The sequence below is a fragment of the Galleria mellonella genome, unplaced genomic scaffold, assembly GCF_026898425.1.
Source record: "Galleria mellonella isolate WM207_F2 unplaced genomic scaffold, CSIRO_AGI_GalMel_v1 utg33, whole genome shotgun sequence".
NCBI lineage: Eukaryota > Metazoa > Arthropoda > Insecta > Lepidoptera > Pyralidae > Galleria > Galleria mellonella.
The window spans coordinates 5,845,809-5,866,941 of NW_026442079.1; the positions used below are offsets into that span (position 1 = coordinate 5,845,809).

Sequence of the window (21,133 nt, forward strand, 5' to 3'; positions counted from 1 at the left end):
AGCATGCTCTGATTTAAAACCTGTGAATGCTGGTGTCCCGCAAGGCTGTGTACTATGTCCGACTCTGTTTCTTCTGCATATCAATGATATACAGACGACAGTACAAGAAATGCATTATATACCGGTCATGCAAAGATCTCGCGGGCACATACCGATGAGTGCCGGAATAGACTTGTGTCTGAAATCGAAACATCACTCCATCAAGTTTCGATCTGGGGTTGACAAAATCTTGTCCAATTTAATCTTAAGAAGACACAAGTCTGCGCGTTCACCGCAAAAAAGACGCCGTTTGTGGTATCTCCTCACTTTCAGGGCACTTCCCTTGATAAAAAGTCGAGTCTAGGAATTCTGGGCGTTGATATATCTTGCGACGTCCAGTTTTGCGGTCATCTAGAGGAGAAGGCTAAGATAGCTTCCAAAAAGTTAGGAGTGCTCAATAGGGTGAGACGGTATTTCATGCCGGAACACCGCCTGTAATTATATAAAGCTCAAGTTAGCTCACATATGGAATACTGTTCTCACTTATGGGCAGGAGCGCCAAAGTACCAACTCCTTCCGTTAGACCGCATACAAAGTCGGGCGGCTCGAATTATTGATAGTCAGCGCCTTACTGTCCGACTCGACCCACTGAAACTGCGCAGAGATTTTGCATCTCTGTGCATCTTCTACCTAATTTATCATGGGGAGTGTTCTGAGAAATTGTTCGAATTGATACCTGCTGCTGATTTTCACCACCGTACAACCCGCCACAAACTAAAGTTTCATCCCAATCATCTGGACGAGTGGTGGTCTTCCACCGTGCCTTTTTCAAGACACTTTCTTCCACACACAACCATTCTTTGGAATCAACTTCCAGCAGCAACCAGCAACAACCGATACGACAACATAACCTTCAAGAAAAGAGCTCGCTTGCCCCCTGTGTTGTAAAAAAAAATGCAGTTAAAGATAGAAAAAAAATTAGATTACTTTTTGCTACTTTTTACTGATACATAATCTCTAGAAAATACAGTAGAAAGGGTACATTTACTACAAAAGCCACTGATAGATACTAATTGTATAAGAAGGTTTAAGGTTGGTCGAAGGTTATAATTCTAAATTATGGATCCATCTTATAAGAAGTGATCAATTTCAATTAGTCAAAGGTATAGAGATTGCAATTTATATAAAAATTTATTTGCTTTGAAAATATAAAAAAAAAATCCTCACATTTGCACTACAAGTATTACTGATGTATTTAGAACCAAAGTAACTGGCATAGCCCGAAGAATAAACAAACGTATAGGTACTAAGTAGTTTTAAGTATATGTATATACCTATATTTAAAACTACTCATTTGTATCTCAGAATGTGAAATATAACAGTTAATAATGACCTCTTTGCACGCGTGTACGATACTCTCTTAGCCGGTTTTCTCCTCCTATGACTGAAATTGGGTTTCTAATCTACATAGGTTGTACAATTTTAACACATTTTATACACAATAATTACCAACATAGATAACGATTGCGCTCAGTTGTCATAGTGTAGATTATTATTATTTATCAATGAACTAAAGTAAGTAGTTATGTACACGTCTGGAAATATTGAACTATCTGTGCATTTACAAAACACATTACCCACTCGTTTTTACAACATAAATACAGTTGTCAATTATGCAAGCGTCTTTTATTTCCATCGAGGCATGTCGTTCTGTTGTACAATATACATTGTACGCAAGATCTTAAAATCAGTAAGTAGCCCTCCTGTGTGTCGAGAATCATAAGCGCTGAATACAATGATGCCGGAGTGCCCGAACAATCACACAGTAGTATGCATTAGCATAAATCCATCCAGAAGCGATGCGCATAACTTGGCACAACATTAAGCATAATTAGGCGGTGACCCACTTTTTTTTATCAAAGCTCGCGTCAATATTCTGCGCGAGCGCAAGAGCCACACCAACACACATGTACGTACGTAACTATATTTGTACACAAACAACGCACACCTGCATAAACTAACAACGATAACGTTTATATGTGTGAGATACAAGTTTCGTCATAATTATTGTTTCCACCCGTCATTGCGAATTTTGTTTGTATTCTCACTCGTTATTTAAGAAACTTTAGCAAAAATAACTTTACAATTATGGTAACAATCTAAGAAATCTAAAGTATCTGTTTCTCGCGGCTTTGTGGATACATGTGCAACTTTGAAAATGTCTACTTAAAAGGAAATGATGACACATGATTTATTCTTTTTAAGTTAAAATTATCAATAACCCTTTCTTAGCTGATGTATATCTTATGAAATAAACCTAAATTCCAAATCTAAAGACTTAATTCAAACAGTAGTTTTGTCTGTGCGTTTATATTCAATCGGAATAAATGTTTTATAAGTATAGATTATCATTCAATATTTGTATTTATATTTGCAGTATTAAAGATATAATAATACATATAATATGCTTAACACTACAAACGTACTTATACTAATTATGGGAGATACATTTTCCACGCGACACTAAATACTCGGCTTATTAAAAAGTTCATTGTTTTCAACGCAATAAGTTTTTTCATTTTTACATAGTTAAATATATATAATATCCAGTTATCTTAATTCAGTCAAAATCTAGATATAATTCAAATCAAAGTACTTATTATGTATAGTTTGAACATTATTTCTCACGTACTTGTAAATAAGTAAGGCCTTGGCCTGGTTACCACGATTTTAGCGGTATTACAAAATACTCAAGTGATGCGGCGTTCGCATATTAGTATTGCAGCGAGGAGGTAGACGCGGTGGGGAGAAACAAGAGTTCCATTACAATAATAAATAATGGACATTACTCTAAGCGACTGTGTTTGAATACATTTAAATAACCTCTATTTTTTATGTATGGAACACAAAAATACAAATAACAGTTACTATTTATGGCGCCATCTACCTGAAATTTTCATCTGACTTTTTTATAAAACTTGTAATAGCAAACAAACTGACGACCCAGCTGTTAAAAAGTAATAACCGTCGCCCATACTCTTGTCCATGAACGTCACAGAATATTCTGTGAAACCTATGGTGCTCTTCATGCGTTGCCATTCTTGAGGACAAACCGAAATACAGCCATGTAAACGCAGCTATTTTACACCACGAACGTGGTTGGGATAGAGCACTTAACAATAATGGCACGCATATGTATTACTCCATAATACGCATAGATGAATGACAAGACCCTTGAAAAAATATGTTTATTTCGGTCATAAACATCAATTTTTTTTTCGTAATATCTACTTGTTTAACCTCTACTTTTTACGTTTATGTATATTTTGTGTAGTTGCACACTACCACAAAACAATAAAAAGATTAATTGACTCTATATTATTTATGAACCTGGAGATATTTCTGCAATAACTTATTAGTGTATCTGGTTATGTAAATCAAATATGTTATTAGCATGCCTAATTATTCCTAAATAAAGTAGGTATGTTAATTTAATAGATGAATTTCATATCTTACTAGTCCAAAATATTCATATATTAGGTACAATTTGTGTCCTTACCCAAAAGTATAGAGTATGCTTTAGCAAGTGATTAGCAAACACATACATGTTCTGGTTTATTAAGATAATAATTTATTCTTTATTGCATAAAAACTATAGAATATTAAGATCATCTGCATAAGTTTCCTATTTGTCCGTAGGTATTGTCTGATCTAAGAGATATTAATCCATAATGAAAATAACTCATAAATGATAGTGGAATTTGACCAAATAAACTATCACTATTGCTTTTTTTTGTATAAAATGGAATGGTTTTGTAACCCTGAACTACTTATTTATGTTAGTAACCAATAAGAGTTTCCAATAAAAATTATATGCTATAGAATAAGCTCAACTGAACTATCGCGATGAAATCGCAAGAACAATTCCAAAGCCATTACAGGATTTACAGCCCACCCGCCAACTCGCTCCCTTTAAATAGTCCTATGGTCTAAATAAATACCAATTAATTAATTCAATACCAATATTGTCTACGTATATACGTAGACAATATTGATATTTTCCATTTACATAAATGGAAAAAATCTTAAATATTATCAGTTGAAAGTTTATCATTAACATTGATTACATGTATGTATGATAGGTAGCCTTGCTTTCAACGCCGACGCCAAATCGCAATAAGCAAACATTAAAAAACTGGTTTCGAAACGCAATTACAATATTATCGAATTTGGTGAAGGTTCCAATTAATTGTAGCAAAAGTCGTGCTAACTCTATAACTATAGATTATTTGAATTGCTTCTTCAGGATGTCAATAACACTACGTCATTAATTTGATTTTAGATATTATATAAATGTATTTAGAGGTCTAAATTATCTAACAAAGAGCTCCTGGATATTTTTACTTCTAAAATACAATTTAGCAGAGTTAGAATATGCAAGACAAAGCCAATATTCCTATAGAATTATAAATTGTAACCCAATAAAAGTTACGGCCTCTCATGTACATATTTCCATAATCGATACACTGGTTCATTATAAAAGCTCATGGGCTACTTCCGTTTGTCCTAGAGTCTTAAAATGTACCATAAACTTTTTTTTAGTAAAATGATGTATTAAGGATATATCAATAATTAAATATTTAACAGCTAGTAATTTAAGAGTATCGTCATTAAAGATTTTCTTTTGATAACAAAATACTAAGGATTGTCTATAAAGACAATACTTTGCATTTAATATTCTTTTAAAGCTGTCGCTAAGATATTATGTTGCAATATTAAGGTAGAATAATAGCCGTCAACTATCCATTGCTGAACATAAGCCTCCCCCATAAGGGAAGTTTTGCCAGTAGTTGCCACGCTTGGCAGGTGGGTTAGCAATCGCGGCAAGGCTTTGTTGACGTTTTAAGAAAGATGCTGCCCATCATCGTGTGGTATTGACTTAAAAATTACATCATTGTTCTATATGAAAAACACTAATAAAACAACGCAACTTTTATCTATACACTAGTGGCCCGTCCCGGCTTCGCACGGGTGGGCATTTTTACAACATGTTACATTTTTATTTGATCCTACCTAACTACCTGTTTCATAGATGTGTCCGCCTCCATCTGTCCCTCTCCTGCACCGCTACAATGCTTGGTTAGCTAGCCACGCGGCCGACACGGCGCGGGCGGCGGGCGAAGCCTTTTCTATATCTGACTTTTTAACTTAATATCTTTTGAATGGAATACACCTACGATTTGAAAAATTCAAAAAGTAATCTGCAGGTATTGAAACAATTTTAAATACAATATCATTTATTTGGATAAAGATTAATAAATAGGTATGAATATAATGTACAACGCGACAGCGTTATTTTTTCTATTTCTATGACTTATTAAATTCGTAATATCTATTAAATAGAATAGCCGATTTTAAGAATTCAAAAGTAATCTACATAAATGGAAACAGTTTTGAAAACAGTATGATTTATTTGGATAAGGATTTAAACAGAAGTATGAATAACATGATGTAATTTTGGTCTGTATTTCTATCAACTTTTAAAAAATAAAAAGTGGTTATTGTGACATAACGATAATAGTTGGAGATATAGTATAATTAGTATAATTTTTGAAATCGGCGAAGTAGTTTTTGAGTTTATTTATTACAAATATACATACACACAAAAATACAAATCTTTCCTCTTTATAATATTGATGTAGATGTTTTTCATTTCATTAGAAATGAAAAAAATGAAAGAAAGAAGATATATTTCACTCAATCCCAATCAAATTGTACCTACTTATATTTTCTATTTTCCAGGTAAATTTTCAGTGATATTAAGAAACCTAAATTAAATGGAAATTTACAGTTGGCACTTAATGAAACGAAGTGTTAGGCTACTAGAATGTTATAAACAAAAAACGAAAAAAAAAAAACAATTTTATCATTCAATGAAAATAATATTCGAGATTTTTAACTGTAGATATATATATATACTATACCTACAGTTATTTATTGTTAAGACTTAGTTAATAACAAATATAATACTAAAACAAACAAGGAAGCAATTCTTATCATAGATATTATGCTTATTATAACTAATAGTTCGTTCTTATCTACCCAAAAGTGTGTAGCACAAAACATTAACGGATCTGTCCTATCTTATGTATTTTATTAGTTAAATTAAATTAGTAAATGGTCTAATTTTTTTTATACTTGGAAACACAACTTTTGGTTTAAAAAGCAGCATATAATTCTTGTCAGTGGAAGCTAAGCAATAAATTCATAAAAATTTATTATTCAAAAACACAACTCTTCAAAACTGTTTATGTATAATTAACTAAATTTTGTTTTGATAAAAATATATTTATTTATATACTAATGCTCTTAGTCTCTGAATCTGAAACCCTTCATTTTCAATAATAGCAAACAAACACTGTACTACTTAATTGTAATATATATATATATATACATATTATGCAGTATGATTGCTTCCTAATCGCTGGATAAATTAAATGGAATTTTCTGCGTGAAACAGTGTAAACTTCTATATTTATGAACTGTAAAATTAATGGTTTGTCTTTTCCCACTGGTTCGCAAATATTACCAACGAAATGTCAAAAATAAATTTTAGACAGCAAATGAATTTTCGGATGTAGCAATTATGTTTGCTTTTATACAGAATCACCTCTCTGGTATAGATACCAGTCCGGTGGCTAATAATAAAGTGAAACTATAAAGTGTAATGGCCATCAGACTCCGAAAACGCAAGTTTAAAAGGTGCTATTACGTAATTTGTATATGAAGAAGGTAATCTGTATCTGAAGATACTAAACGCCGATTAACCCATAAATAGTGAAGACAAGTTCAGTTCATGCAATTCACAAGCACTCATGGTATTTACTTATGTTTTAATGTCTACATGCATATTGTAATAATGTGTGTCTGATGAAGCTTGGCACACATACTATCATAATACGTATGTGTATCTGTCCACAAGTAAAGACAAAACGCACTCGTGAATCGCAAGAACGCAATATGATGTCCGTAGGCTAGTATTAGTATATATGTACTTGTGCCTACGATGTGTATCGTCGTTAGTTTACAAATAATTAGAAACATGATTTAAAAAATGCCGAAAGCACACTGCTCATGTAATTGATAATTTGTTATTATTTGGGTTGTTTATACCATAATCAGAAATGGTATCTTACCATGGTATAAGTAATAATACTAAACTACCGTAAGTCTAATGGATGTCTTTAGTCTACGTATCAGTTGCTGCCGATAACAAAGAAGAATAGAGGATACGATATTTATGAGGTATGAAGTGGATAAGTAACTAATCTCAGTTCTAATTTCAATAAACACCAGAGTTTTTTTTTAAATTTTAAATACGAAATCCACTATCGTTGTGTCTCGCACTAACCTATGATTTTTTTTTGGAAACGATGATTTAGACAACTAACAAAATAATAAAATACATTAGTCCGTCAAATTAAAAATGATAACTATGTAATTAAAAATACGATTACTATGTACCCCCCAAAATATACTGTGATTACACTAACTCATATGTAGCAGTTAATGAGAACTAAGGTGTTCTACATGCGTACCCCGCAACAACTTAAAGCCCTTTATATAAAAAGTACTAGTATGAAAATAAATAATATATAATAATATACATATTAGTGAATAGAAACAGCGATCTAGTAAGAGTAAGTGAAATACTTATATGAGTAACAATGAAGAAATAAAATTATATCATGATATCTACTTATTTTGCTGTTGCAGTAGAATAGCGAAAATTTTTATACACAGGTCTGTTTTTGTAACTATATTCTACTAAATGTGTAAAATATTTTTTTAAGTATTGATATAATTAGTATACTGCTAACTAAAACACTTGTTATTCTGCAAAATTTTTATTATTTATTTTATAATGAACTATGCGCAGCTTTTTTTAAGACACAGACATTATATATACATACATATACAATATATTAATTCTATTAGTATGTAGTTAATTAAAATTTATTGTTAATTATTAGTTTACCCTAAATTTTTGAGTGGTGTAGAAACGAAAAGTCAAAGGTTAATGCATAGTGCTAATAACATGAAATGCGCCCTTTGTGCCACTATTTATTAGTCAATAAAGCTTAAATAAAATAAACACAAACTTTGATCATTTCTTGGCAAAGGATTATATTTATATCCACTCGAAATTCTTCAGTTCTTGATTCACTATCCTATTTTCTACATGAATGGCTTAATTCGAACCGAAACACAAACATCTTTAATATGCACAATTTTATGTTTACAGATATGTACTTCCATATGATAACAAAAGCATGACAAAACAGAATACTGGAAAGCGAGTTGCCTGTGACTGTGTGCGGGAGATAAAAATAAAACGATATATGTATTTCACAATATAAGTTGTTTTAGGGTTTTATAATTAATTAAAACACATGTAGGTATTATTAAAACCCCGTTATTAATAAAAACTATAATCTACTACAAACCTACTTTAGCTATTGAACTTTTTCCTCACTTTTCTTCAAATTGAGAATGTAGCATAAAAGAAAAGAGACAAAACAGTTTTTTTTTTTAACTAAAATAGGTTTATGAGACGTTTGACGTTTTTATGAATAAGAGTGTAAGTCTATAATTACAATCATTTTTACAATGGCAATAAATTTATATAAGTCTAAAAATGGCTGTCTTAAATGGATACCTGGGTAGTTTTTGAAACAATAAACATTTTAATGCTTTTATTCATATCTGCATTTCTTATTTTCTACGTCTTATAAGAACAGATCTGTGACCAGTGGTAAGACGTTAATGTGTTTTTTTTTTATATATATAAAGTTAAATAACTTGAGACTGGTAATTTGGGCTATGTGATATTAATAATATAAAACTAAGATAACATCCTAATATTTATTATAATACATCAGCAAATATAAATCATACGTTGTCATATGATATTAAAATTGTGCATTTATTAAATCCTAATTGCAGAGTGCCAAACGTGCCAAATTGATCTGTAAGTTTCGATTTAGTGGCAAGTGGGATATGCATTCACTCATTATACAGAATGTATGGAATAAGAAATTAGGTTGAGCAACCCAATATTTGCAAAGAAACAGGCGACCTGATTCCCGATATGTATGTTTCTCAACCGATTAATATTTGATTATACAAAACAGTCGAAAGTTGACAATTCAAATTCCTTGAGCAATTTACATAATATTTTAAGGGTAAGAACATATTATTAACAAATAGTTTTTTTTGTAATAATATACAATATACACCGAGATAAATCCTAATATGCTTCAATACTAAAGTAGTGCATTTAAGGTGCATACGCCTGTTATTAAAAAACAAGACAAACGATTAACAAACATTTTGCTCCCCAAATCTACATCAGTCATTACAAAATACATCGATGAACGATGATATGTATATACTAATAATGTATACAGGATACATTAGATAAAAAATATTTTGAATCGAGAACGTGGAGTGGCGTATATGTAAGTAGATTTTGTTTCGAAACAGTCTTATGGTCCTCAAATATAAACGGAAGTCTCAGTTATCAACAAGATAGTAGACCTATCGATTACAAAAATAATTATGAAAATTGATGTAACTATGTAAACACCACACCACTTAAAAACTAGATTTGTAAATACTTTGAAGAATATTATGTATGTGGAACGATGTAACAAACTAGATAAAATACTGATTGGGCCACCTATATAGATGTGGACTAAAAGTAGCAGTAGTATCTAATCTAATAATCTCAGAGTAAATATTTGTAGGTATAAGTAGTAACAAAATGTCGTATACGACATATTAACTTTGGTATTTGAATTGAGAAAGTGAAGAGAACGTAACTTAATCCCGATGGAATAAACATCATGTGAATAAAAAATACTCAGTAGAAGAAGAAATGAAGATTCGTAAAGGAATTGTGTAAAAGTTATAATTAATTATAGTGTAAAATCTGCATTAAGATCAGAATAAATGACAAAGATTAACCGTCAATCCCAAATAACAAAAAGCATTTGAAAGGTAATTCTGAAAACTTGGATTGGATAAACTTTAATAAAACAATGTTACAATTGCAATAATTATAATCATCATGATATCAGCCTTTAACTTTTCACTGCTGAACATAAGCCTCCCCCTTAAAGAGGATTGCCAGTGATTGCCATGCTTGGCAGGCGGTTAAGCTTTAAAGATATTTTAAGAGAGGCACTGCTACCCATCCCCCGCCCTCCCTTAGTCGCGTCTTACGACACCCACGGGAAAGGAAGGGGTTGTCTATTCTATGCCGGGACCACACAGAAGCAATTATTATAATTATTATAATACAAATTAATAATCAAGACATCATGTTATAAACATATATGTAAGAGTATTATTGTCGAACATAAACATTAAATATACTAACAATAACTACTGCTAACCCAACCAGAAAATGTATATACAAAAGATCCTAAAGATCTTTTGTCTACATCCTTGTTCATTATCATATGACTACTAAACAGAATTAAGCTTATAAACCGAGTTAAGGGTGTTTTGACAGGTTAATCTTCAGCTGGATTAACATAATTGAGCTAGAACATGTCCAAAATTTTTTAGAAACCCAACAGGGGATGAAATCGATATACGAAACAAGAAAGTAGGTGGGTACCTACGGAAAAGTTGGCAAGTAAGTAGGCCACAACACAAACCAAATCCATCGAATAAGTAAAGAATATATATATTTTTATTATGAAGGATACCAACTTTTTTAATTGTTGAAAGTAATAAATATTTATATATAAAATATATACAATATGTAGGTATAACCTACCTACTAAGCTACAGATTTTAGCCTACTAAACATTTTTGTAGTACTTGATATATTGTTATTTTTAAATCTGTAAAATTATTTATTTAAATTTAAATGCACAAATATACAAGAGCACATTATATTATTAATAGTGTAATTAACAACATTATGGTATTATACATCAATCTATCAAAGGGCAAACAGAGAAATATGCGTTTCTTTCACAATATAATTTTTAAAATAAGTGCAAATTATGTTATATTATAAAAAATATAAATATTATAAATAATATATACATACGTCTACTTACTACTTATCTGTAACACATAATGTATAAAGTATATACATTATGTGTTACAGATATACAATAATAAAAACATTATTACTAAAACCAACATCGCTTTTAGAATTAATTTATAACAAATGCATACAAATAAAGCGTTTCCTTCTAACTTTATTAAACTCTATAAGACAGCAACGGCTTAAACGGAATTTATTGAAGAAAAGACCCCAATATGATCTCCGCATGTAGGTCAGGCTCAAAGCCTTAAGAAAAATTAGGTCGTGTAAGGATAAATTAGAGCAAAGTCGCGTTTCGTTTTCCTTACATTTATAGGACAAATCAAGGCCAAATTGATTTAACAACATTACGATATTAAGATACTAGATTTTACCTGCAATTTTATCTTACATATTAAAAAGTACGTTTATACCTTGTTCTTGTTCGTCACTACATGTAAACAATTGAAAAAGCAAAAATCGGTAATTTAAGGGCTCGGGTTCTTTCTTTTATATTCTAAATTACCGTTACGTTGTAACGTTCACTGAAGAGTTTCTTCTATTAACAAAGGGTTATGTTTATTACTCAGTCATAAATATAAATTTATTGTTTTCTCACCAAACTTCGAACATAATAAACATGGTCTTCAATGTCTGTTTTACGATCTATTAGGTACAGTCTGTAAGCGTACAAATGTGAATTGGAGCTCGCAGAACGAGATTTTCTTACGAAGACATTTTGGTAATGATATCGATGTAAATACAATAATAATTAAGTAGGTACCTTTTTATGTTAAATTACCTGCCAGCTTGGGCATTTTTTTCGCATTTTTTGATAAAAATTTATTTTATTTATGAAATATATTAACTTTTTTAACAGATAAAATGATATTTATAATTTTATTGATAATAATGATAGTTATGAGTATCATAGTCTTTTTCTTCAGTCTACTCGTGATTTCCAGAATCCTCGTTCTATTTAGGTCGGGCATTGCGTTCTATTTAAAAGAACCAAAACGGTTTCCAAGTGATCGCTGTCACTATCGTTTATTACAGGAATTGTATATTACAGTTAAATAATACCCTACTATTAAATAATCAAGTTTACCATCAGACGGGCTGTATGCTTATTTGCCACATTTATGGTATAAAAAAATTATTTTAGGACTGCTATTTATTGTAGGACTGTACACGACAGTACACCTCGTAATAAGTGGTGTTAAAACAGTACTACGGTCATTGACACAAAACTTTGGTATCAAACATGTCAGTTACCTTATCTTCGTCAACTGAATTTGGGTCGTTTCTATTCAAATTGATAATAACTTGTATGGGAATCAAATAAGTTTCATTTTCAACCCCAAGACAGAATGTAAATTTCCTTGGCTAACTTTGTTAGCAGTGAAAATTGAAAATTCACACTTCAGACAATTTGCTATACGGTAACAAAAATTACCAAATATTGATAATTTCATCGGTTTCTTTACTTGAGCAAACAGCATTATTATTATTATGAAAAATTAACGGTTCACAAATGATTTCATTGACCTTATACTACAGGGAAGGCAAACAAAAAGCATGCCAGATGCGCCTGCGCATTTCAATGGTTTTGCCTTAGATAGTCACTGTGCGTTATCTACCATAAATTCTTTATCCCTGGAAACTGTTTCTTCATTCAGGTGCTGGGTAGCCTTACTTACTATTGCAATAAAATACCAGATGCAAATGTAACTTGGCTGCAGTCCAGTAATCAACTCAGAAATCCCACCAAGCCCTTGCTGTTAAAACTTTTATACTGTAATACGTTTTATATTTGTATATAATGCGCTGTTTGTTGCGTTAAAAAACATCAACGGTGAATTTGCGACTCACTGTGATTGACTGAAAAACGATTTGACTTTTGATCATTTGTAGTTATTTTGTGGAAATACAAATTGAATAAACACATTTAAGCACTTTAAATTATTAGTGGGCAACAAATATATGGCGTAACGCCAATCTTCGTTTGCACCAAACGGTAATGATAATAGTAAAAAATCAACCCAATTTAAAGTGTCTATTATAACATAGGTATAAAAGTATTTTTTTATTAAAGTAGTATTGCTGTAGGGTATCGGTGTTGTGCTGTGACGTCTTACTGAAATATGCAGATTATCGACTAATCTAGAATGTTAGGGTTATTAAAATAAGGTTTAATATATTATAACTTCAAATTAAATATTATTCACCGTTCACAAAACGGCGTGACATGCCGTTTTGTCATTGAGCTACCAACAGTCCGACCTGCCATCAGTTTCCACCTGATGCTCGTAAGATTGGTCAAACAATCGTCTAATATAAAGTATTTCGAGTTTTCTATTCTCTTAAACAGGCGTAATCTCAATTCTGTATCTTCTGGGGTTTTCCCTTTTTTTACACCTTGGGGATGAATATGGCTGATAATACATTGGTATTGTTATTCAGTCTACACAAAAACCACGTGGTAATCAAATATTCTGTCATGTTTATAGTTTATAGGTTAATGGGTAAACATGGTGTAATAGTTAATTAAAAGAAACTATTACCACATTCCATCAGGTGAACCATTAGTTTGTTTAATACTCGTTTTTATACTAAAAAAAGAAACAAGGATAAGTAAATTTATTCATCTACACTAATATAGAAAAGATTAGGGGTCCTTACTAAAACTTTAATAACGTAACTCAAGGTGTAAAAAAATGCTATAAAATATCTCTCGTCGCGTGCGCTGCGGAAACTATTGGTGTTAACAAAAGTATGTTCTATAATATTGAAGAAAATATCAATAACTACATAAAACTTCGCGATATGTCCAACTATTATCGTTATGTCACAATAACCACTTTTTAAAATATTGTAAAAATGACGGGGGCTGCTAATAATCTATAAATATAATAAAACAATATTTATTTATTTAATAATATTATCCATTAAAATATTTAATGTACAGCTGCATTTTGTCTAAAATGTATAGTAAAAAACAATCTGGTAATAATGTTAATGGTAACAATTTTGTTTTTCTTCAGGGAATCCTGGATAAATATGTAAATTATAAACGAGTGTGACCATATAAGTGAGTGCTCACAAATAACTAATTATAGACTTATAAATAAGATTTACAAGTGTCGAGCGCCTTCGCTGCATTACACTAGCAAGTCCATCGTACAGTTGCCGAGCTAAAAATACACTTGTGACTCCGTAGAAGAACAATGTCTTTTACCGGCGTAGTAGTATCGAGATTCGTGCTTGTTTATACACACACATCAAATTACTAGTCGATTATCACTTTTTGTTTTGTAATGGTTGAAAAAGGTTTATGCTAGTAGAGTATCAGTAAACGATAATAGGTGAAAATCATATCAGCTCCCTTAAACAAGGAGCAAACGAATCTATTTAATTAGTTTCATTGATATTCGAATAAGAACGATCAAAACACTGGGCGTCGCCATCTCATTCTGTCTCTTGGACGGACTAGGTACAATAATTCTATCGACAGATTCGTTTACTAAAGGTCAGTTCGCTCATCGTGAAGAGTTCGCTACGAATTAAGTGTATTGATTATCAAAAAGCAGGACCATACCTAAACCCAAGCTAAGAACTTTTTCGTAGGGCAGAAGCCATAAATAAATAATTTCGAAAAAACCAATCTAATTTTTTTGGGGTCTTTCATTTTAAGGTAAGGCATTAAGCCTTTTAAGGTAGGCCATTGCCCCTCAATGTGTCCCTACCCCCCCCCCCCCTACCTATCGCCATACCAAAAAGGATCGCGTGGAAGTCGACCTGACGAGGTCGGCACCACCGGCATATGTAATAACATATGCCGGTGGAAAGAGATTGTTAGTGAAGAAATGTGTAAGAGCTTCATTTCTAGTAATATCGGGTCTATAGCTAACAATGTGACTTAGATCGACCTTAACCCCCTAGAAACTATTGGGCTAATTTCTAGTGAATTGATCAGGATGAGATAACTGATCTAGACTAAAACCACAAGCGAAGTACCATTCCATTATCATCTATAAAAAAAAATGATGTGTACGTTCTTATCGATTCCCTCACCCTCTCCCCTTCCTTGTTACAATGTTAGGTGCATACTGGAAATTTACACGGTTTCTACATTATATACGCCTGAATGTTCTCGTGAGTGCGGTTCTAAACCAGCAGGGGTTATCGTTGACCTAGTGACCTAATGCACTTGGCTCAATAGCTCGAAAAATTGCCCCTGCCATCCTTTTTAACGTTCCATGTAATTGCACGTTTGCCGCAAATTTAATGACTTTTCTAACTTTTTCAATGGGTAAGGTGTTTGAAAACTTGAATTACTTATATAGCGAGCATGTTGACAGTATAGTGTTGTATTGTAAATACTCTATTATCATTGAAATTATGGGTGCACAGTGCAGACGCATATATTGCCTATTTCACAATGTATTAACCAGCAGTACAATTTCATATTCATAAGAACACTGCTTATTATTATTATTATTAGGATCATTATCCGTGAATGCGATTTCTAATTTTGTAGATTTTTTAGTCTTGAGCTATGAAAAAGTTTTATACCCAAAAAAACATTTTATAAAATGCTTCCTTTTATATTTCGAGGACATCGACTTTTCGATTAAAAGTTTGAAATACACAATTGATATGTCACCGAAGTTTGACAGGGGGTCGCACTTGCTGAAATTCACACGTTAAAATATATATCACTAGCTCAATTCCGCGACTTCGCACCCATGAATGTGGAAGTAAAATGACCAATAACAAAAGTCACTTCTAGAGGGTATAAATTTAGTGAAAAAATGGCGAGATACATTTGACTTCTCCATTGTATGAAGTGACGTAGAACGTAGATGCTTTTGTATAATGGTGTTAGTATTAAATAAGCACATTATGTGCGAATTATGTTAATTTTTTTACTACCACACGGACAAAATTGCAGACAAATTGTCACTAAATGATAAGGCTATAATCGAGAGGTATCGAACAGAATCGTATTTATTATACGTCTATTATTATTACCTAATTTTTATATCGAAATTAGCTGTAAAGTTGCTAGTTAGTCAATTAAACATAGTTGTGAAATATACAGGATTATAAATTAATATCCCTAAGTAATAAACTGCAAACAAAATTAATGGCTAATCTAACCGAATATTTAATTTATAGACACATGTCTGTATATTAACTTACCAATAAAGTAACCTTTTAAAAGTCATCATATCAGAATAGAATACAGAAATTACGCTAGTGTTCGCATAAACATTTCCATGTTGAACGGACGTTTTTAAACAGTGTGATAATGTCAAGCACGTCTATTACTAGTTATATATACATTACGTACGATGCGTTACATCAACATGCGTCATTGAATATGGAGAAAGTGTGACGTCAGATGCGCGTGTGCGAAGAAAGCATAGGTGCGCGTGCGACTCCGCGACCATGCGACCACTTTTGCTTTCGTAGGAGGCCGCGGCGTCTGCGCGATAGCGAAAACGACATACTTCGTGAGTACACAACACTACTGTCGCTTTTTCATCCGGTATTCAGGTCTCGATTATGAAATCGAGACTATTGAGTCATACTGTATTCTACCTTTTCTCTGTAATACAAAGGTTGCTTTCTTTAGTATGTTACCTATACATTAATGGTCTAATGAATCCTTCTGCTTCTGTCTACTGATAAGTTTGAGGATTGAAAATAATAAAAATTAATATATTTGGTAGGTACATCGTACTAGTAATTGATTTACCGATCTCCGCAAAATTTATCATGTTCTTCACCTTGACATAAATAAATATGAAGTTCTGAAAAGCAGTAATATTATACTTGATACAATCTCGTAAAGTCATTTCTGATAATAATGAAATTATTTTATGGATATCCGTTTTTCCATTAAACTTGTTCAGTATTTACCCGTATTATGCATAATATGACGATCGAATGTCTTCTTCCATATGATAGTATTGTATTGTTACGTCGTTTAGTTCTTTAGGACACGTAGAATCACGTTACATAGCAAGTACAAGGCTATTACTGACAGTCACTCGGTCGTGACCCGTTGACTGATTTTAACAAAATTCAGGTCAAGATCTTTAATTTATTTCGCTTTTGATATTGAATGGCACTCGTATTATAGTAGCCTGAAATTTATATTATTTATTTAAATGTTAATTGCTAATTTGCGAAAAGTATGACGCAATATTTTTTCAGTTTTGATAGTAATTGTAGTTATTAAGAATTGAAAATATTTATTTAGTTTTGCTGCACATTCTTATAAAATCTTTAATAAACGAGAACAATTACAATGTTACATACTTTTCCATGTAATGTGATCTTATGGACCTACCTTTATATTTCATTGTTTTGAGACTGCCCTAGCCTTCCAGAAAATACTAAAGACTGAACTAGTTTAACTAATGTCTGCGATATACCCTATATCTATTGTTATAATTACTGTAATAACATTTATGTTAGATAATCTTCCATTATCATTTATCGTAGTAAAACGAGCATCTAAATAATTGCATCAATTGCACAAGGAAAATGATATTGATATCCCTTACCCTTGACCTTTAACTGATCGCAAATGTATACAGATCCTTGTTCTAATACCTCTGACTTATTATTGGCTCATTTCGTTACCTTTAATATCAAAGCATTATTTAACGTACCAAATTTGAAATAGGCAATCTGACCGAGGTTCATTATTATTATTTGTAATATCTTTCATTGGTCCATGGTTAAATTTCAAAGGTGCCGATTCTTTTAGGAAAGTTTGCCGTTTGTTTTGTATCCTAACGGGACTCGTTATTAAGGGAAGGCGTTATATCTGTTTTACGATCTCTTTTGTGTAATAGTTTGTCTTGTCGATTTTTATTTAATTTTTGGGTCTTTCCATTTTTATCTACTTACTCATAGGTATATTTTCTTATTTCGAATATGCATTGAATGATTCTTTGTAATCACGGACCTACTTCAAACTATGTAGGAGTGTCTTCACATTTTCATAAAGCTTTGTGCATAATGTTTAGACACTCGGCTAAACTGATCATCTAAAGGTGCGCGAAAAAAAAATCATCGCGGGAACCATGATCTTATCCTGGCAGTATCTCGTGTTTAGTATTATAAGGAAGAACAGAGCCATATACGCCGACGGTGCCGCCGTGTGCCTACTTTACACCGTGCCGTTGGTGATTGATACTTTCAACATTGCGCGATATTCGCGAACGAATGTCGTGCGAACATAAACACGAGCTCGTGGTTCGCGGCAACCCTGCCCTGCTGCGGCACTGCGCGCAACTGGGTCAGTGGGCCGCCCCCCGCGCCGTCCTCCGCCCGCGCGGTGGCGCAACCGCGCGAACGCGCACTAACATAGACCTGGATCGCGGGAAAGTGGGTCACCGACTCACTTTCACTTATTACATGGGCTCCTAATCGTTTTCCATTGTGCGAGCGGGCGGGGGCCCGCGGGTGACGGCGGGGCGCGCATGCGGGAGGCGCCGGCACGCGCGCCGTTGTCGCCGGCCGGCCGCCAGTCGATCGCGAAACGTCTCTTGAGCGGCACGTGTGCCGCTGTTAATCAACACTTAACGCGATCGTAACATCACGCGCGCCGTCAACATTTCTTAGAATAGAGGGCTGTGGCTGAAGGCGTTCAACGCCTCAACATTTTTACACTACACTCTTTGGACAAAATGTTCTGGATTTATGTGTCTGATACTATAGTGCTTGAACAGGTGCAGCCCGCGAGCGGCAGATAGTGTTGCGGTTAGACCGCTAGTGAACTCGGTGACTGTGTGAACGTTGTCGCGGTTGGACGCCGCAGTAGGGATTTATAACAAGCTGCCGCCCTGTGCGGCTGAGCATGACGATGGATCAGCAAACAGGCCTCATGTCCCTTAACATGTCCCCGTTTGACTTGAGCCCAGGTCCAGAAGGGTCTGGCTCGGGCGGCGGACCATCAGGCGCGTCTCAACCTTACGTGCCCCAAGGCACAGCATATCAGTGCACGCAAGATCAACAATCATTCGGTTATGCAAACTTGGACCCTTCGTATCTGTTTCCAACAGGAGCTGCTGGTGAACCAGGCGCATACTTGCCTGCAGCTGGCACAGTGTGCGATCAAACGGATACAAAGGATGTGATCGAAGAGCTGTGCCCTGTGTGCGGAGATAAAGTCAGCGGATATCATTATGGACTCCTTACATGCGAGTCCTGTAAGGGATTTTTCAAGCGGACGGTTCAGAATAAGAAGGTGTACACGTGCGTTGCTGAACGAGCTTGTCATATAGACAAAACGCAGCGAAAGCGCTGCCCATTCTGTCGCTTCCAAAAGTGCCTCGATGTCGGGATGAAATTGGAAGGTGAGTACAAAACTTCTTTTCCTATAATTAAGTATTACACAATAAGTAATTTTTAAGGATAATAATGGATCACAGTAGCTAACATACTTAGTTTTTATCCAACCGTGTCGTTAAGTCTTAACCAATAAATGTCTTGAATTAAAATTCATTCTCAAGCAATCATTCTGAACCTTATATATATAATATACACACTTAAAAATACTTTTCCCAGATGATCTAATTAAAAAATGGGATCAAAAACAGCTGTTAGTATTCTGTTGATGCATGTCTGTCTCTGTGTCATACAGGTACATATGACACAATAAAACGTTAAAATTATTAATTCACTTATGCGCTACCTACCCATTTCTATATGTTCTCCTTTAACCAAAAGTTGTCTGTAAGAGATTGCCCTAGCGATAAGACCGTCTTTTGTACCTTTATATGTATATTTTGATCTGTATTCCATGCTACTATATTTCAGTTGAGGTGTTTATGTCATTGTTTATTTTTATGTTTTTGTTTTTTTTTTTATACAAGTTATAATGGAAAACAAGCTGACGGCCCACCTGATGGAAAGTGGTAACCGTCGCCTATAGACATGAGCAGTACCGTGGACATAACAGAGTATACTATTTCGCCCATGATACCCTCCATGCGTTGCCATTCCTGAAGACTCAGATGTTATTCCTCTGTACCCTGTAAATTCACGCCATATCCTACCCTTCAAACCGAAACATAGCAATGCTTCACGGTAAAAATAAAGAGTTAAACAATAAAACATTTATTATAATATTTAGATCCTTGTCTCGTCACACTTCATGTTTATCATAGCAATGTGAAACTGTATAAAGCAAAAAAAGAAATGTAAAAAAAACTACACGGTCGAAGATATAGTTAGACAGGATTTCAAGAACACTGTCTCAAACTTTCTGTATTTATTATTGACCATAACATGTAATAAGATATAACATATTAAATAATTACTGCATCCACTGTCTCCTACCAATAGTTACCGTAGAATGACTAACAGAATGAACCAGAATAGAAGGGTAATATATTGTTTAATATAGGATAATTATGAAATGTATGTATAAATAGGAGACCAATATGAATATCTAGAAACAAACAAAAAATGAACGCGAATCATGTACTAATAATATTGGTTATTCTTATTCACAATTGTTTTGTAAATAAATTAAATGACTGGGATATCCCAAACAACGTTAATTTGTAATTAGCTTGACCTGTTTCATAACCTAGTAATATATAATTAGTTTCAAGTGACACGATGGTCGGTCCCGAGGTGATACTACATATATATTGCCAATGCCTGACGACTTAATTTCATATATTCTGTTACTTATACATTTACAAATAATTCTGACCTCAAATTTATAGTCTATGAAACAAATGACACTATAAAATATATTCCAAACTTTAAATTTAACGTGTCTATACTTTTAGTACAATCATGACAGAAAACTTATATGTTGCAAAACTAAATCTTAATCAAAATATACCAACTAAAATATTTTAAGCTGCATGATTATAATTTCCTAATTCATTTAAATGTAATATTTTGATTATTATTAATAATAACTTTTGTAAACGTATACCACTAAAGAATGTATACTATACATTCGATAGGTGATCATAATCTTGTCGGTCTAGTCAACATTTAAAGTGT

At 33.1% G+C, this 21,133-nt stretch overlaps 1 protein-coding gene across 1 annotated transcript in view; it reads left to right on the plus strand.

The window, feature by feature from the left end:
• The window catches only part of LOC113517310 (nuclear hormone receptor FTZ-F1), a 138,914-nt gene that overhangs the window by 69,484 nt on the left and 48,297 nt on the right, over positions 1 to 21,133 (plus strand). Inside the window, 1 exon segment of the mRNA XM_026901965.3 lies at positions 19,171 to 19,464. Coding sequence (XP_026757766.1) covers positions 19,171 to 19,464 — 294 coding nt within the window.